The 14564-nt window shown below is 43.4% G+C and overlaps 1 protein-coding gene across 1 annotated transcript; it reads left to right on the forward strand.

Annotated features, from left to right (window-relative positions):
- Positions 1-1241: 1241 nt before the first annotated feature.
- LOC111858136 (uncharacterized) lies at positions 1242-8455 on the forward strand. The gene is made up of 5 exons (XM_023839608.2): positions 1242-1348; positions 4160-5025; positions 6474-6638; positions 6905-7028; positions 7249-8455. Exons 2-4 carry the CDS (start codon positions 4173-4175, stop codon positions 7018-7020), a joined length of 1134 nt encoding a protein of 377 aa, XP_023695376.2. The 5' UTR covers positions 1242-1348; positions 4160-4172; the 3' UTR covers positions 7021-7028; positions 7249-8455.
- The last annotated feature ends 6109 nt before the right edge of the window (positions 8456-14564 follow it).

Consider the following 14564-nt stretch of genomic DNA (forward strand, 5'->3'; position numbering starts at 1 on the left):
TCACTCCCCCCGGGTCGGACACAGTGCTACGTGAAGGTGGCATTTCTGGGACTGCTCAAAAGGTAACACCAGGGCTTAAGGTCCCCACCCAACACTCAAAAGGTCACATCAGGCTCTCCTGCTGCTTCAGCATCACCTAATGTTTAATTGGCTGAAATTTAGCAACTGGACAATTGGGGGCTCCACACAAATGCGTGGTTTGAGTGATGGTAAGCACCACCGCTGGACATACGGTCTGGGTGGAGCAGACCTCGCGCAAAGCTGCCGGTCAGTAAAAGCCTGAAGACTGCAGTCTGCAGGAACTCTAGCAAAGAGATAAGCTGGAGATGGTCAGATGACCCCCCCAGACATTGTGACGGAAGATCAGAAGATAAGGTTACACAGATAGAAGCTCCACATCCTGGTCTGCTCATCGTTAGCATGACTGGGCAGCAAATTGACCTTCAGCCCCCAGAGGTTTTTTCTCCTATTAAACCATGGAGTTTTGTTACCTCTCATCCTTTGTCTTCTGAATGTTATTCATTGCTCCCTTAAATTGTTGTTACCCTAAAGGGGTGCGTCAGTAAGGGACACTGTTGCAAAGCAATTTGGGACAACCATACTGCTAGAAGGCACTACATAAAAAGCCAACTGAATTCCAATTTTGACGACTCATTCATATTTATGATACAGATATTGTGAAAGAATCCCAAAAACGTTTAGCTAACTACAGCACAAATTCTCAGATTAATAGGCCAAACAGCTCAGCTTATTGCTGCTTAAAATAGCATGAATCACACATCTGACTTCACAGAAACATAATCCGTCATATAATTGTAGCCCCTGGAATGAGACATATGCATATAGATAAGCTCCCATTCATGAATGAGACCATGTGCTTTTGTGATCACGTTAGACGTTGTGTGCCAGTAGTTCCACGGCCAAGGCCTTGGCGTGCTGACAGGGCCTCATTCCTAAAGCTTCACCCTCCTACCCTCCTTTCACTAAATATATACAAGAATGAATATTTCAGAACAGAAAACATGTAGCCTAAAATGTCGAACTGTGCTGTTTAAGCTTTTTAAACGCTCCTGAGGACAGCTAACAAGCCCAGCGTTTGGCTGTGTTTCTTACGTTTGGTCACCAGGCCGTTCGCTTGCTCTCTGTAGCTCAGTCTAACTGGAAAGCGGACAGTCAGGTTGGACGGCTTTCTGAGTGTACAGTAGCACACTCCCCTTGGCTTCTGAAGGCTAGCCCCGCCCCCGCGCTCCAATAGGCCGGCTGATTCCGGTGAGACCGCTCGCTTCCCCAGGCACCTGTTGGCACCTGACATTATCGACGAGACCCAAAGCCGCACTGCTCCTGCCAGGTAAGTTATTGCAATTTTACTCCTGTCTCTGCTTCTCCACCTGGTTGGTTCCACCAGGTTCTCCTCATCAGCTGCTGGCATAGGATAGCGGGACATTAATGGCACAATGAAAATATCAAGCTCCAGGGAAACTGAAATAATGTTTAAAGTAACACCTGTTCTGCCGTGGCTGTGGGTTGAAAAGAAACAACTCCGAGGAATTTATGAGTAACTTTGCCTTAAACATTTAAATAATAATAGATGCTTTATTGATCCCAGTGGGGAAATTCTCACTACGCCTTCCCCAACTTGCTCCCTGTAGGTGAGAAAAATCTGGTCGTGAAGGGCAGTGCCCAGGGAGTTAGGGGTCTTGCTCAAGCAGTATTTAACTTCTGTCTTTCTGTAATTTCTTCAGCTATTTCCAGGAACAATTTACCAAATTTTATATGGTAATATAATTTGAGTATATTTCTGTGAAACGATATCACAATTCTATATTGTTTCAGTTGTTGCAGGTTAATCAAAAAACCAAGACAATTGTGCATTTTGGTTAGGTAAGCCTGTTGCTGGGTGGTGTATTTTCTGATGGAAGTGTGTCTTAGACTGAAACAGATTATTATGATAGGAACAAGTTTAACAAGGAATGAGATTTCCGCAACATCAACAGCAAACAGAATCGGTGCAGAGGGTGGTTCTGTTCAGCACGGTAGGGAATATAATCTGAGGGTCATGTAATTATGAATATAAAATATAAGAATGCAAGATGTATGCCATTTAATGTCAGCAAAACCAAATCTCTCATATGATAAAAAGATAAAAGAGATTCATTAACCTCTGGAACAAAAAACACAACATACAAGATATTCAGGGATAAAAGAATAGTTATCAGTTGGATAACTGAGGCTGAAGGACAAGGTGTTTTGTTAGGTTAGGACGTGTGGGACAGAGCAGATGGTCTTGGGTCAACAGTGGAGGACAGGCTTTGATATTGGGGGGCTCACAACAATGTAAATACAAAGTTCTGTTTATTGGGGAAATGAATCCAAATTAAATATGAAGGGACACCTCCCGGCCAGATGCTGACACAGGAGCGATGACACCTGAATGAATGCAAATTTAATATTTGGGGACACACACTCCCCCAACCCCCACTTCCAATGCGCAGATCTCTCGGGCCGGTCCAGGTACCAGATGCTGACACACACTCTGGTGGAAAGAGGTTCCAAAAACGAGCGACAACACACTATGTGTCCCAGGTCAAGATGAAACAGGTCTGTTTTCCTGGATAGGGAGTTCCAGTGATCCTGCGCTTTGTGAATGTAGCAATACAGGTTAATTACACAAGCAGGAGGTAACAGGAGTGACTGGCAGGAGAACACAGAAGAGTAGAGTCATCCCAACACATCATAGACAAACACACTAAGTATTAAGTATTAATTGGTTTTTCATTTGAGTTCTTTTGATGAATGGAGTTCCTAACGTCATCGGAGTGACCCTGGAGGTTACAAAGGCTGTGGATTTTCTTCCTACAGGCTAGAGTCTCTAGTCAGACAATGTCAGAGTAGGAACATCACATTTACCCCAAAGCAAAAGCGGCACCCCAAATAATAAAAGCAGGTAAAGAGGCTGCTGCTTATGTTGAACAATCTGTCTGAAATGCAGCTTTTTTTACTATTTGCACAGGCACATTGGAATGTGTTATTTTTACCATATCCCATCATGCTCTTCTTTAAGAGACACACACATACAGTAGAGTTTGGGGTCTGAGCAGAGTGTCAGCCATCCATCCAGTATCCCTGGTGCAGTTTTCAGATGGTTAGGTACCCTGCTGAGCACGGGATTCAAACCAGCAACCTTCTCCTCACAGGCACAGAGGCCTAACCCGCTGAGTCACACAGAGCCCTCCATGGGTATGGCTGTGTATACGTGACGGTCACATGATGCCCCAAAGCTCTGCTATCACTTGCACAAAGGTGCGGCCAGGCCGAGTTCAGACAGCCACCCTGTTTCTGGGATTCCTGCAATGATGTTATTGCTGCAAAGACAAAAGGAAACCACCAGAAAAACCACACTCTCATTAATGTAAAACAGAGAGCCTAAACAGAACAGCTTATGCAATATAAGTGTGTGAAATATAGGCGTGTCACATGGATCCTGAGTGTACTCTGAGTTCCTTTTACGATGGATATTTATTAAAACACAGGTGGAATTGGTTTTCATGTTGCAAACCATGGCGAAATCCTTTAAATCCGTTTTAAAGGTTATTTTTTCCTTAAATAGAAGACATACGATAGAAATAAACAGACACCAGTGGTCATCCTGGATTTTAGAAAAAATTATGACATTGTTCATATATATTGTTCAGTCCAACAATAACTGCTTATCCGGCACTGGAGCTGAAATGCCGTAGACATGATAACAGGACAGCCACACATGCACTGACAGCCACATGCACTGACAGCCACATGCCACAGGTAATGTAGAGACACCGACTCACTCGACTGACACGTCTTGGTGCTGTGGGAGAATCTTGGGGGAAATCTGTCACAGAGCAGGACAGGATACAGACTCCAACCCTGGTGGGGCAAGGCAACAGCCCCCCTGACTTACCAAACCACTAACCTTTTAAATCCCCTGTCAAAATGTGACCATTTTAAGGGGTTAATTAAACACATTTAGGAATCTTGGACAGTAATTCCACGCTGTTAGTTCCACGCTGTGATATATGTGACATATGCGAGGTGTTCCAGTGCGGCCAGATGTCCTCATTCTCTTAAACTAAAAAGCAGCTGTTTCTCAGCTTCTGATAGTTTATATTTCTTTACATGGCAGAGAAAGAGGAGCCATGTACCTGCCCACAGTGACACCCATCATCCTGCTGCTCACCCTCCAAGCCTTCGGGGGCCGAGGAGACAACGTACAAGACAGCCCTCCACCAGGATTACTCCCACTCCAGCTCAACGATACCGGTGTAAATGACACCACAATGTCACGGCTGGAAAAGTTCATGAAGGAAAGTGCTAAAATCTGGGATTCAATGAACACCAAAGTGGACACACCCCTAATCAACAATACTACTGGGATTGAACCACCTCTATCCCCAAACAATACTGGGAATGAGAGGCTTCTAACGTCCAATACTGCAGGAATTAATGTGTCCTTAACCTCCAATATCACTGTACCTGTACCTCTCAATACCACAGTCACCAACACTTCCGATAGTAACAATACCATGGTGGCAAATACACCCCTTAGCAACAATACCACAGACGCTAACACATCCCATAGTAACAATACCATGGTAACTGTCACACCCCTTAGCAAGAATATCACAGTGACTGATACACCCCTTAGCAACAATACCAATGTGACTGCCACGCCCACTATAAGTAATACTACATTGAATGCCACGCCCCCTTTCAGCAATACTACAGTGAATGCCACGCCCCCTTTCAGCAATACTACAGTGGATGCCACGCCCCCTATCAGCAATACTACAGTGGATGCCACGCCCCCTATCAGCAATACTACAGTGGATGCCACGCCCCCTATCAGCAATACCACTGTGGCTTCTACGACTCATATCATCAACATCAACACCACGACCCTCAGCACTAGCTACTCCCCTACACTAAACACCACTATCCAAGTCGTCAATTCCACAGCCAACTCGTCGCTTGGGGATGACGCAGAGAAAGGTAAGAGAAGGCGCCGTTTGAGGAGCGCGGCATTGCCTTGTAAAAAATATGCTGGAACATTCCACCAAACCGTGATACATGCTACAGCTTCTGGCTACTTTCCCCTTCAGGTATACAGTGTATACCGGGCTTCATACTCAAACGGAGCTGTTCTATTTCACTCTTGGCCAGCACTTCTAGGATCCTTCATTCCTGCAACACACTTAGCACTTCACTGATTTACTTCCACACTGGTCTGGTTTCCTATTCAGATTAGACCCTCGCGGTCGGAACAATAGCTGCTCTGTTTGGGAGCATTTCAGCCGGTGTAGCCAGAGCTGGTACTCGGGACTGGGGCCGGGAGATGGCAGGAAACGTCAGAATCAGGCTGCTCGGCCTCGGCTCTGAAGGGTGCTCCCACCTTCAGGTAGTTATCATAGTACAGGCGTACTACGTGCACATTAGCAGCTAGCTGGCTAAGAATTTGGCCTCAGTTTATGAAAACAGGGGCTGTATCCAACACAGCATAAGGAATCTGCTACAATGACTAGTGCTGGCTCTGTGCTCCTTGCTGGCCTGTGTTTAATAAAACGAGGACACCTGAGATGCAGCACAGACAGCAAGCAGGGACCGTAAAGCCTCCATGTGCCTTAGCTTGTTCTTCCAAAGTCAGGGGCCAGTATCATTAGCTAATTTTCCCACGCAGCAAAGTGTGACTCAGTGCTTATCTGAGCTTCGCAAATAGTAGCCCTTAAAGCTGTTAAATTCTACCCATAACAGCTGACCTGTTTCCACTTAAACCAACACACAGGCAGGCTCTCAATATCGAAATAAACTACCATTAAATGACAGTTATTTAGCTCCAGAGGATTTTGCATTCCTACAGGAATCCCCTTCGAAATTTCCATGTATTGTCAACACATAGCTTCAATAGTGATGGTTCCATTCATTTTGTAAATGGAGAGAAATATTTATGCCATTATTTTTCTTTGTAAGTGATTTTATCTTGCATACATTATCCTTGCTGGATTTTTAAACCACTACAGATTTTACAGAACAAGGGGAAGCAGGCAAAGGACAGATCCATTTGGGATTCAGTACAGGGCTTCAAACCTGGCAAGGGATTTGTAGACCAACACCTGTAATTAGACAATGAGATCCAGCCTCTATTATTTGTGATCAAGCCCAAACAGAGACCCCATAAGTGAAGCGATTGAATAAATGTGTTTCCTATGTTTTGTTGTAATAGTAATAATAAATTTTACATACTGTAAGTGCTTTTCAAACCCTAAGATGCTAAATAATCAACCAGTTGAGTACTCTATAACCGTGATGCTTTATACTCAACTGCTTTGTTGTAAGAAAACCTCAGGCTGGATTTTTACTTTCTGGACCTGAAAAGTCCACCACTGACCCTAACAATAATGAAAAACACGGCAGGGTAGTAATGGAGACATTACGAATTCTAGGGTTTTTCGCGACGCAGACGCAGCGCAGAGTCGTGTTCGGGGTCATCATTGGTGTGGTGCTGGCAGCGGCCATTGTGGCGATGATCGTCTACGGCGTCCGGAACAGCAGGAGGGCTGGAGGCTTCTCACACCGCAAACTGATTGAGGATTCGCCCACGGAACCAGGTACTGCCACAGTGCTGCAGCAGAACCGAGAAAACTGGACTAATAGATAATAACCCTAAAAGATGAATAAAATATCTCCATAAAGTCTCTAGTAACAGTCTTTCCAACTAAAGCGTAGTATTGTGTCCCAACAATGTAGTAGTATTGCTGTTGACCACCTACAGTAGTTCCTATAAGAACAGGGAATCTCTGATGTCCATGTAGCTCACAGTCCTGCATGGCACCGTGACTGACGCATTCACACCAGGTGCTGCTTTGCTCTGCAGTTCTCCGATTGGACCACAGCGATCCTGTACCAATGGACCACATGGTCTACTACAGACCCTCCCACGATGTTGACAGCATTCAGATGTCTACCTTTCCTCGGGGGCAGCATCATTGAACCACGGGGTGTGTCACCTAACCCCCCCCCCCCCTTCCCCCCACAATGGGCACTAAAGCTGCAGTCTTCGCAGAGCCAATAGAAACATGAAATAGCAGCTCCTGAATTTTACCACACAGTTCCTCACTCACCGATAGTATATGAATGTATGTACTTTTAGAATCCCTGAAAGTCAGTTATCTAATGATTATGTGCCATTTACTAATCTGCTTTTCATCTTCCATCTAGTGGCAAGAGGTGCTGAGGATGGATTTATTCAATATAAATGTTCCTGGAGTACAAATCACGCAAAACAAGCAAGAGACTGATATTGAGGACTTTTTATTGCTTTAAGTGACGGTCTTTTCCTTTTACATTCCTGATGTGGTAAAATGGTGTGTGACTTTAAATGATAATGAACAAAATACCAAAGAACAATGGAATGCTGTAGTTCTGCATGTGCATCTGATACAGGAGGACTGCTGTAAGTGCCATGTGACTCCAGATGCCTGCTGGGAAGCTGTCCCTCACACACACACACACACACACACACACACACAGATTAGGTACCTATATCTTTGTGGAGACTCTCCATTGCTTTCTATGGTCACAACCCTAATCCCAATTCAACAACCGTAACCCCTACCCAGCCCTAACTTTAACCATAAGTAACCAAATAAAACATGAGACTTTTGGCATTATTAGTTTTTTGATTGCATTCACAGATCTTTGTGGGGACCTGGAAAATAGTCACAATGTCAAAATAATACGTTTTTATGACATTGTGGGGGACATTTGGTCTCCACAATGTAATATAAACATAATACGCACACACACACACACACACATAACTACTTGACTAGGTGGTTGGATATATTTGAAAAATGTCTGATCTATTTCATATACAAATATAAACAAATGCATATATTACAGCATTTTGTTTTAATTGATGGTAATTGTTCAATTTTGGGGGGCAAATCATTTCATTTTTTTGTAATTTTTCTTACTTTTTTATTAAAATATTTATGACGCTGACCACATCATCCTTCATTTCATCTGTATTATCTTTTATATAATTAAATGTTTACATGATAATGTATATTTGAATCCACTGTGTTTCTCTGCCTTAAAGATGATGGACCTTGAGCAGTTGAGAATGTTTTGGAACCACACTGCACCAGTCTGTCAGGCTATTGCCAGTGTCGTTTTCCATGATGGGCTAAACGTTGTATGTCACTGCGTTTGACAGAAGTCATTATAAATGACTTCTTTGACATGCAAATTGTTCATCATTGTGACATAAGTTCAGGGATCTGGCAAACTGCTGTGCAGTTTCATTCATGCAGCTTACGAGCTGCTCTTTTTACTTTTTAAGTCTGTTTATTGACATTTTTCTTTAATGTGAACCAAGGCTTTGAGATTCATTAGTGCTCCAGTAAATGATTATTTTAAGTCATCCAGCTGTGTGAGCAATGCTAGTTCCTTTTCTTAAAGTGTACTTTGTGAAATTCTTCAGTCAGCTTCCTGACTGCATTACAAACACAAACACATCTAGCCTGGTCGAGGCGTATGAGTCATAGTAATTCATGGTTGTAGTAAATAAAACACCATTTTCAGTGCCAGTCAACCCATTAGGTGACACAGTTGGCCACCTAGAGTATCATCTTCTTGGTGGGGGGGGGGGGGGGCGGGCACCAACTTAGCAAGCGAATTTCATTCTGTCTCAGACAGGGGGCGCTGGCGGTTAAGCTTGCCTAGGATGTCACTTGAGCTTCGACCAGTACTGACTGTACATAAAAACATTTCAGTGACTGAACCAATTATTTGGTATTATTTAGGTATTATTTACCTAGCTAAACTGGAACTGCACACCCATCACACTCAAAATGCCTGTTGGCATAGGTAATACATATAAGGCCTTCATGGTTGTGTGTTTAGTGATGAGAAACAAAAGGAATGTAGGTGGCACATTGGCTATAACTGTTGTGTCTCTCCTCTGGGACTGGGGTTCCGGTCTCAGGCCTAGTTCTATAGATGTGGAGTTTGTATGTTCTCCTTGGGTCATTGTCGGCTTTCCACTGGGTTCTCTAGCTTCCCCCACTGTCCAAGAACATGCTAAGTTGACTTGGAGTTGAGCAAATGGTGATTATGCCCAATGATGGTGTTGGGCATTTCAGGTCCAACAAGTACAAATCCAGATCAGAGGTTTGTTTCTACCAACCAGCAGAGTACGCTATGACTATTTATACTCAACTGGTTGGTAGAAACAAAATCCTGGTCTGCATTTGTACTTGTTGGACCTGAAATGCCCAACGCTAAGGTAGGATTCTGTCTATTGTCTACTGTCTACTCCACTCAGTTGGACCTACTGTAGATTCATGCTACTAATATTGTTGTTTCTGTAGTACTCAAAAGTGCCTGCTGGTCTCTGCCAATTTGTTCTCTCAGGTAAGTAATCAACAGTGAGTTAGGGGGCGGGGCTTACTAAGATAGTGTCTGGTGGTATGGTGGTTTGGCCTACTGACAACTCTCCAAAACATGGCGTACGGATAAAACCAGAAATGTGTTTAATAAGACAAAGAAGCAGGCAGCAGTTGCAGCATTACAGTTCATTATGTTTCAGACAGTGTTACAAAAGATGACCCCCATGCGGGGGACGCGACCCCAGGTGGTGACGGTGCTGCTGTGCCAAGCTCACCTCCCGTGCCTCGGACACCGACCGCCGACCATCTACCCGTGTGCTGACGGACACTGTCAATGCAGTAGCGGATGCGGAAAGAGATGTGGCCAATGAACTAAGGAATCTAACCGATGTACTATGTGATATCGACCACAAATTAAATGAACTGGTTGAAAGATAAATGCTGCATCTGATTGCCAGTTTTTCCATTCTGTTAATTGCATGCAAACAAAGTTGTAACGCTGTCCGATTTGGCGAAACGTTCGGTGCGTCAGGGTCAGGGTCAGGTTCAGGTTCATCGTACCGCATCTCTCGACATTATGCAGCACGCTACATGCTAACAGACCGCGAGGCACTTTCTGTGGCCTGCAGGGCAGCACTTCACCAGTCTTACCCAGGCAGTGCCAACAGCCCTTAAACTGCCCTGCAGTACATTCTACCACCGTCTGAGCCCGAGAGAGGAGGCCATTATAATGTCACTCTTGTTCAGTCAATGGGTTGGCGAGTGGGGTGGGAAGCGGGCATAGCACTCTCACCAAAGTAATCCTCTTATATGGTTACATCATACATATAACTTACAATTTTGACCAAAGGGGTAACATTAAATGTTTCAGCCATCGCAGCATTTCAGGTTTATTCCCAACACTGCTATTTGTCAGAATGAATGAACCACGAGATGAGCCAGGCCATCTTACCGCAACATCAACGAGACGCATTTTCGCACAGTAATAGAGTGGAAATTCAGCCGTGAAAAAAATTAAGAGACCACAGCACTCATTTCTCAATTTATGGGTGTTCATCTGTGAATAATATATTTATTTTTTGCAAACTGCAGCCTGGTTCTTCCCTGTTTCTCATTAATGAAGCACTCCATGCTTTACGGAATGTCAGTCCTGCTCCAGGAGCCCGATACAAACTCTCCTAGCGGTGCATTTCACACCTGCACTTAATGTTTCCCATTCCTTTTGAAGGTCACTTGATGTCATCCAACGATTCATGAGAAACTGTCGGGTAAGTTAGCGGTCATCTCTGGCATTAGAATGTCGCTTCCACCCTTTACCTGGCTGGTTTCTGGTCATTCCCAGTGTCTCCTGCTTCAATATACTTGTGTACTGCTGTCTTAAAAATTCTGAAGCTGAAAGCAGAGGTGCTGATCATTAACCTTTAATTAGGGGCCAAACTGCAAGGGGTGCCTACAGTTTGAAGGGGCCTTTACTGCCACCATTAACTAAGCTAAAACAATCACCGTGGCCGTGATGCTACTATTATCACCCCCATCATTATTGTGGTTTCTGTTTTTATTATATGTCTCCTTCATTAAGTGGGCAGCATGGGAGTGCAGTCGCTAGCACTGTCCCCTCAGTTTGTACGCACCCCCCCGCCCCCCCGTCACTGTGGGGTTCCCGCTGGGTAGGTACTCTCTGCGTAAGGCTCTTAGTCACCAGTTACTCCAGGGACTGTCTGACCCAACATTTGACCCAGTATCTGCAAAATAAATAGAATGTGAGAATTTACAGTCTATAGTACTCCTGTCTAATCATTCACTTCTGCTTCAAAGGGAGCTGGAGATTTCTGTCTGAAATTACACGCGATGATTTCATGTGCATCTGTAGATTAGCTACATTACTGCCCTCCATTCCTGCCCTTTGGTTTAAAAACTCGGCCTTCATCCACTCATACATATCACACGTAGCCCATGTCTGTTCCTGCTCTTCTATGACATTTATTTATTGTTTATTGCTATTGTTTATCTGACCGCACAAGTGCTACGCCCGGTGGTGCTTTCTTTTGCACGTTGCCACAATAAAGTCTGCATTTTAGTGTACAAATGTGTGTTTATGTTCCCTCTGGATTTCTTCTTGTTTGGCAGGGTTGCGTGAAAATGGAATTAGTTCTGAGGGGGATTATTCCTTTAAATTTGAAAGTTGTAACGTGGGTGAAAGGCTGGTATCCCAGCAAAATTTAACAGCTTAAAATAATTAGCCTGTCAGCTAAACTTGGAAATGAGGGTTACAGAGGGTCCCAAGGCAGTAGGTACCTCTGAACATGTTTAACCTTAGTGCTGTGTTAGCTTCCTGTTCCTGTCTCTTATGTTAGACGGGTCGGTGCCGACCCGTGTCTTAAATCAGCCATAAAATACCCTAAAAATAATTATTTATCATCCAGTTTGTTTCTTACCTCTTGGTTACCTTGTTAAGCTTCCTTATCCATGAAAAGATTGGTTTTAATATTTTTGGTGTGGCTTTCTGGACCTTTCTTTTGACAGCATACCCCTCGTTTTCAAAAAAAAATAAAAAATGATGGTAAAATAAACCTCAAAAGAATTAAATAAATAAACTGAATTGGTCTTACTGTATCTTACCTTACATGTACGGGAATGCCTTGCCTTGTTTTTGTTTTAATTTATTTTGTTTAAATAGAGGTTCCTGACAAACTCAAAAAGCCTTGATGCAGTACACAAATCTATGTGGGGCTTTTATGCATTTTAAAGGAAGGAATGCTTGTCTGGACCGAACTGCCTGCTCATGCAGGTCAGACATTGCCCCCTTGTGGTGAGGAGAATGACCCAATGTGACATTTCTATGACATGACACGTTCACCATATATCTGATTTGAAATGGGATTTATAGTATCTGACACAGTCAGACCTCGACTCGACCTGCAAAATCCCACTGCATATGACATAAATCTCTTGAATTCTGACATCTGGAAATATTTTGCTCTTCTCCTTGCTCTGATCGCATTGCTAGTTTGTACATGCCACTCTCTCTAAATTAGCACACAGGGCTTCATGCGTTAGTGGCGCTGTTGCTCCCACCACCGTGGAGCTCATCAGCGGCTTCGGGAAACGCCGCCGCTCGCATCTTCCGATCGCCGTCTTCGACTACGGCCCTGTACACTATCATCTCTCACCACTAGATGGCACTGTTGATTGGTTTTAATGTAAATGGCAGCACACGTTATTGATGATACAAAGATTTTACTTCAAACTTGAAAGTTACTCCTGTATGTAGCAGAAGCACTGCTGTTTATTTAGTTTATGCTTATTTCAATGTAATCAATTTTGATATAATTTGTTTATTTTTTATAAGAATCTTATTATAAAAATAAGAAGTCCATCTTAATTGAGTTTTCATCTCGCTTTGTTGCATTGAGGGAATCTGCGCGTTTGTCGACTTGCAGTGCCTTACTGAGACTGCAGGGGGCGCTGGTATGCACGTGTCTATCCCTCTTTAGAATCCCCACCTTGGGGGCATCGCAGGCAAAGAGGAGGTGATGGCATGGAGACTGTCTGCTGATCACAGCTGATTCTGTGTGGGTTGTTTGAACAGCTTTTTACTGGAGTCTAGGGAGGACATAACAGCTTTTTACTGGAGTCCAGGGACGATCAAACTATCCCTCCCTAAATCTTGACACATTTTAACTGCGGTTTCTTTAAGTGAATTAAGCCTTCTGGTAGTCGGGTCACCCCAGGGGTCAGAAAGTCCTGGACACTGTTCTGGAGGAGCTGCGGAGTCAGGAACAGGTGAATCTGTATGGTCTCATGATCAGACAAGAAAAACAAACATTTATCCATCCATCCAAAAATGCCACGAACGGGATTTATATATAATTATTGTATAATTTATATTGGTATAAATATTTATATCATTATAATTATTAATATTACTTATAACTATTATTATAAATGATCGTTGAAGTATGAACATGTGTTTTGGCCTGTAAGTCACCTATTCACCACTCATAACTAAACAGCATGCAGTCCTGCTAATTACAGTTTCAGTCCCATTAAAACTTAAATAGCATAGGAAATGTACATGAAATGGAATATCATATCTTAAAGATACAGGAAGTAAAGCTGCCTACACTTCTTAACCCCCATACTTGCGTTATAGATGTGGTTTATTGTGCAGCCAGTCTTGGTATTTAATAACCGTAACCTTTATGTTTTTAAATCATACATGAACCTCTGCTGAATCAATGCTTTTCTCCCAACAATCTGAGCATTTATACCTCACCAACACTGTCCCCTAAAATCCCCAACCCCCATATTAAATTTCATTCTCTAAACAAACACTACTTTTTAAAAAATGAAAAGCATGAAAACGAAAAGTCATAAAGATGGAGGCTGTGTCCTTTTATTAAAGTCTTCACTCACACGGCCAAACCATTCGAAACAGTGTCACTTAACAGTGTAAAAAAGTGAAAATGATTGTAAAATGCATGTCCTAACTGAGGCACTCACAATGCACATTAGCTACCAAACGTTTAGTGCTGCTGGGTACAGGAATGTGTGACAGTAGTAACGGGCATGCATCAGGGAGCCGTGGGCTGATTGTACTGTATGTCCCACTGTGGTCCTGCCACTGTGTACTTGTATGTAGACGGGGTGACAACAAGGGCCACTTGACTTAACTCCACTGTGATAAGAACAAGTCTGGAATGAGCTTTGACTTCTCAGCTGTCTGAGGATCTTTTCTGTTATTCAGTGTTTTACTGTGGAGACTAATTTCTATGGCCTTTGCTGCTGATCACTTGGGTAATTAAACCCAGCTGACCCTGATGGGATTGATCTCCTTATTGGAGGTTAAATAGGATCGGCTGGAAGGATCAAGCAAGGGCCGATGTAGCTCCAAGTACGTAGCTACAAGGGAAATTAAAAATCAGCATTTAAGGAGGTGGCTTTTTGGAACAGTTTTCATTTGATGAATAAACCCATCTTTATTCATGACCACCTCCATGAAGATGTACCCAATGCAGAGAGAGTCTGGGGCCAATCCTGAGACGCCCATTGCAAACCGTGGGTGGGCTGCCAGTTCATTACAAGGCACACAGTAATACAGTATCAGTCACCCAAGCACATGTCTTTGGGCAGTGGGAAGAA

The sequence above is a fragment of the Paramormyrops kingsleyae genome, chromosome 13 (assembly GCF_048594095.1).
Source record: "Paramormyrops kingsleyae isolate MSU_618 chromosome 13, PKINGS_0.4, whole genome shotgun sequence".
Taxonomy (NCBI): Eukaryota; Metazoa; Chordata; class Actinopteri; order Osteoglossiformes; family Mormyridae; genus Paramormyrops; species Paramormyrops kingsleyae.

What these genes read in the sequence shown, in the direction of transcription:
- LOC111858136 (XM_023839608.2), top strand. Translation starts at nt 4,173, where the DNA reads ATGTACCTGCCCACAGTGACACCCATCATCCTGCTGCTCACCCTCCAA. An exon ending in TGGGGATGACGCAGAGAAAG is followed by an intron (nt 5,026 to 6,473) that starts GTAAGAGAAGGC and finishes TACGAATTCTAG; the next exon opens with GGTTTTTCGCGACGCAGACG. An exon ending in GGATTCGCCCACGGAACCAG is followed by an intron (nt 6,639 to 6,904) that starts GTACTGCCACAG and finishes TTTGCTCTGCAG; the next exon opens with TTCTCCGATTGGACCACAGC.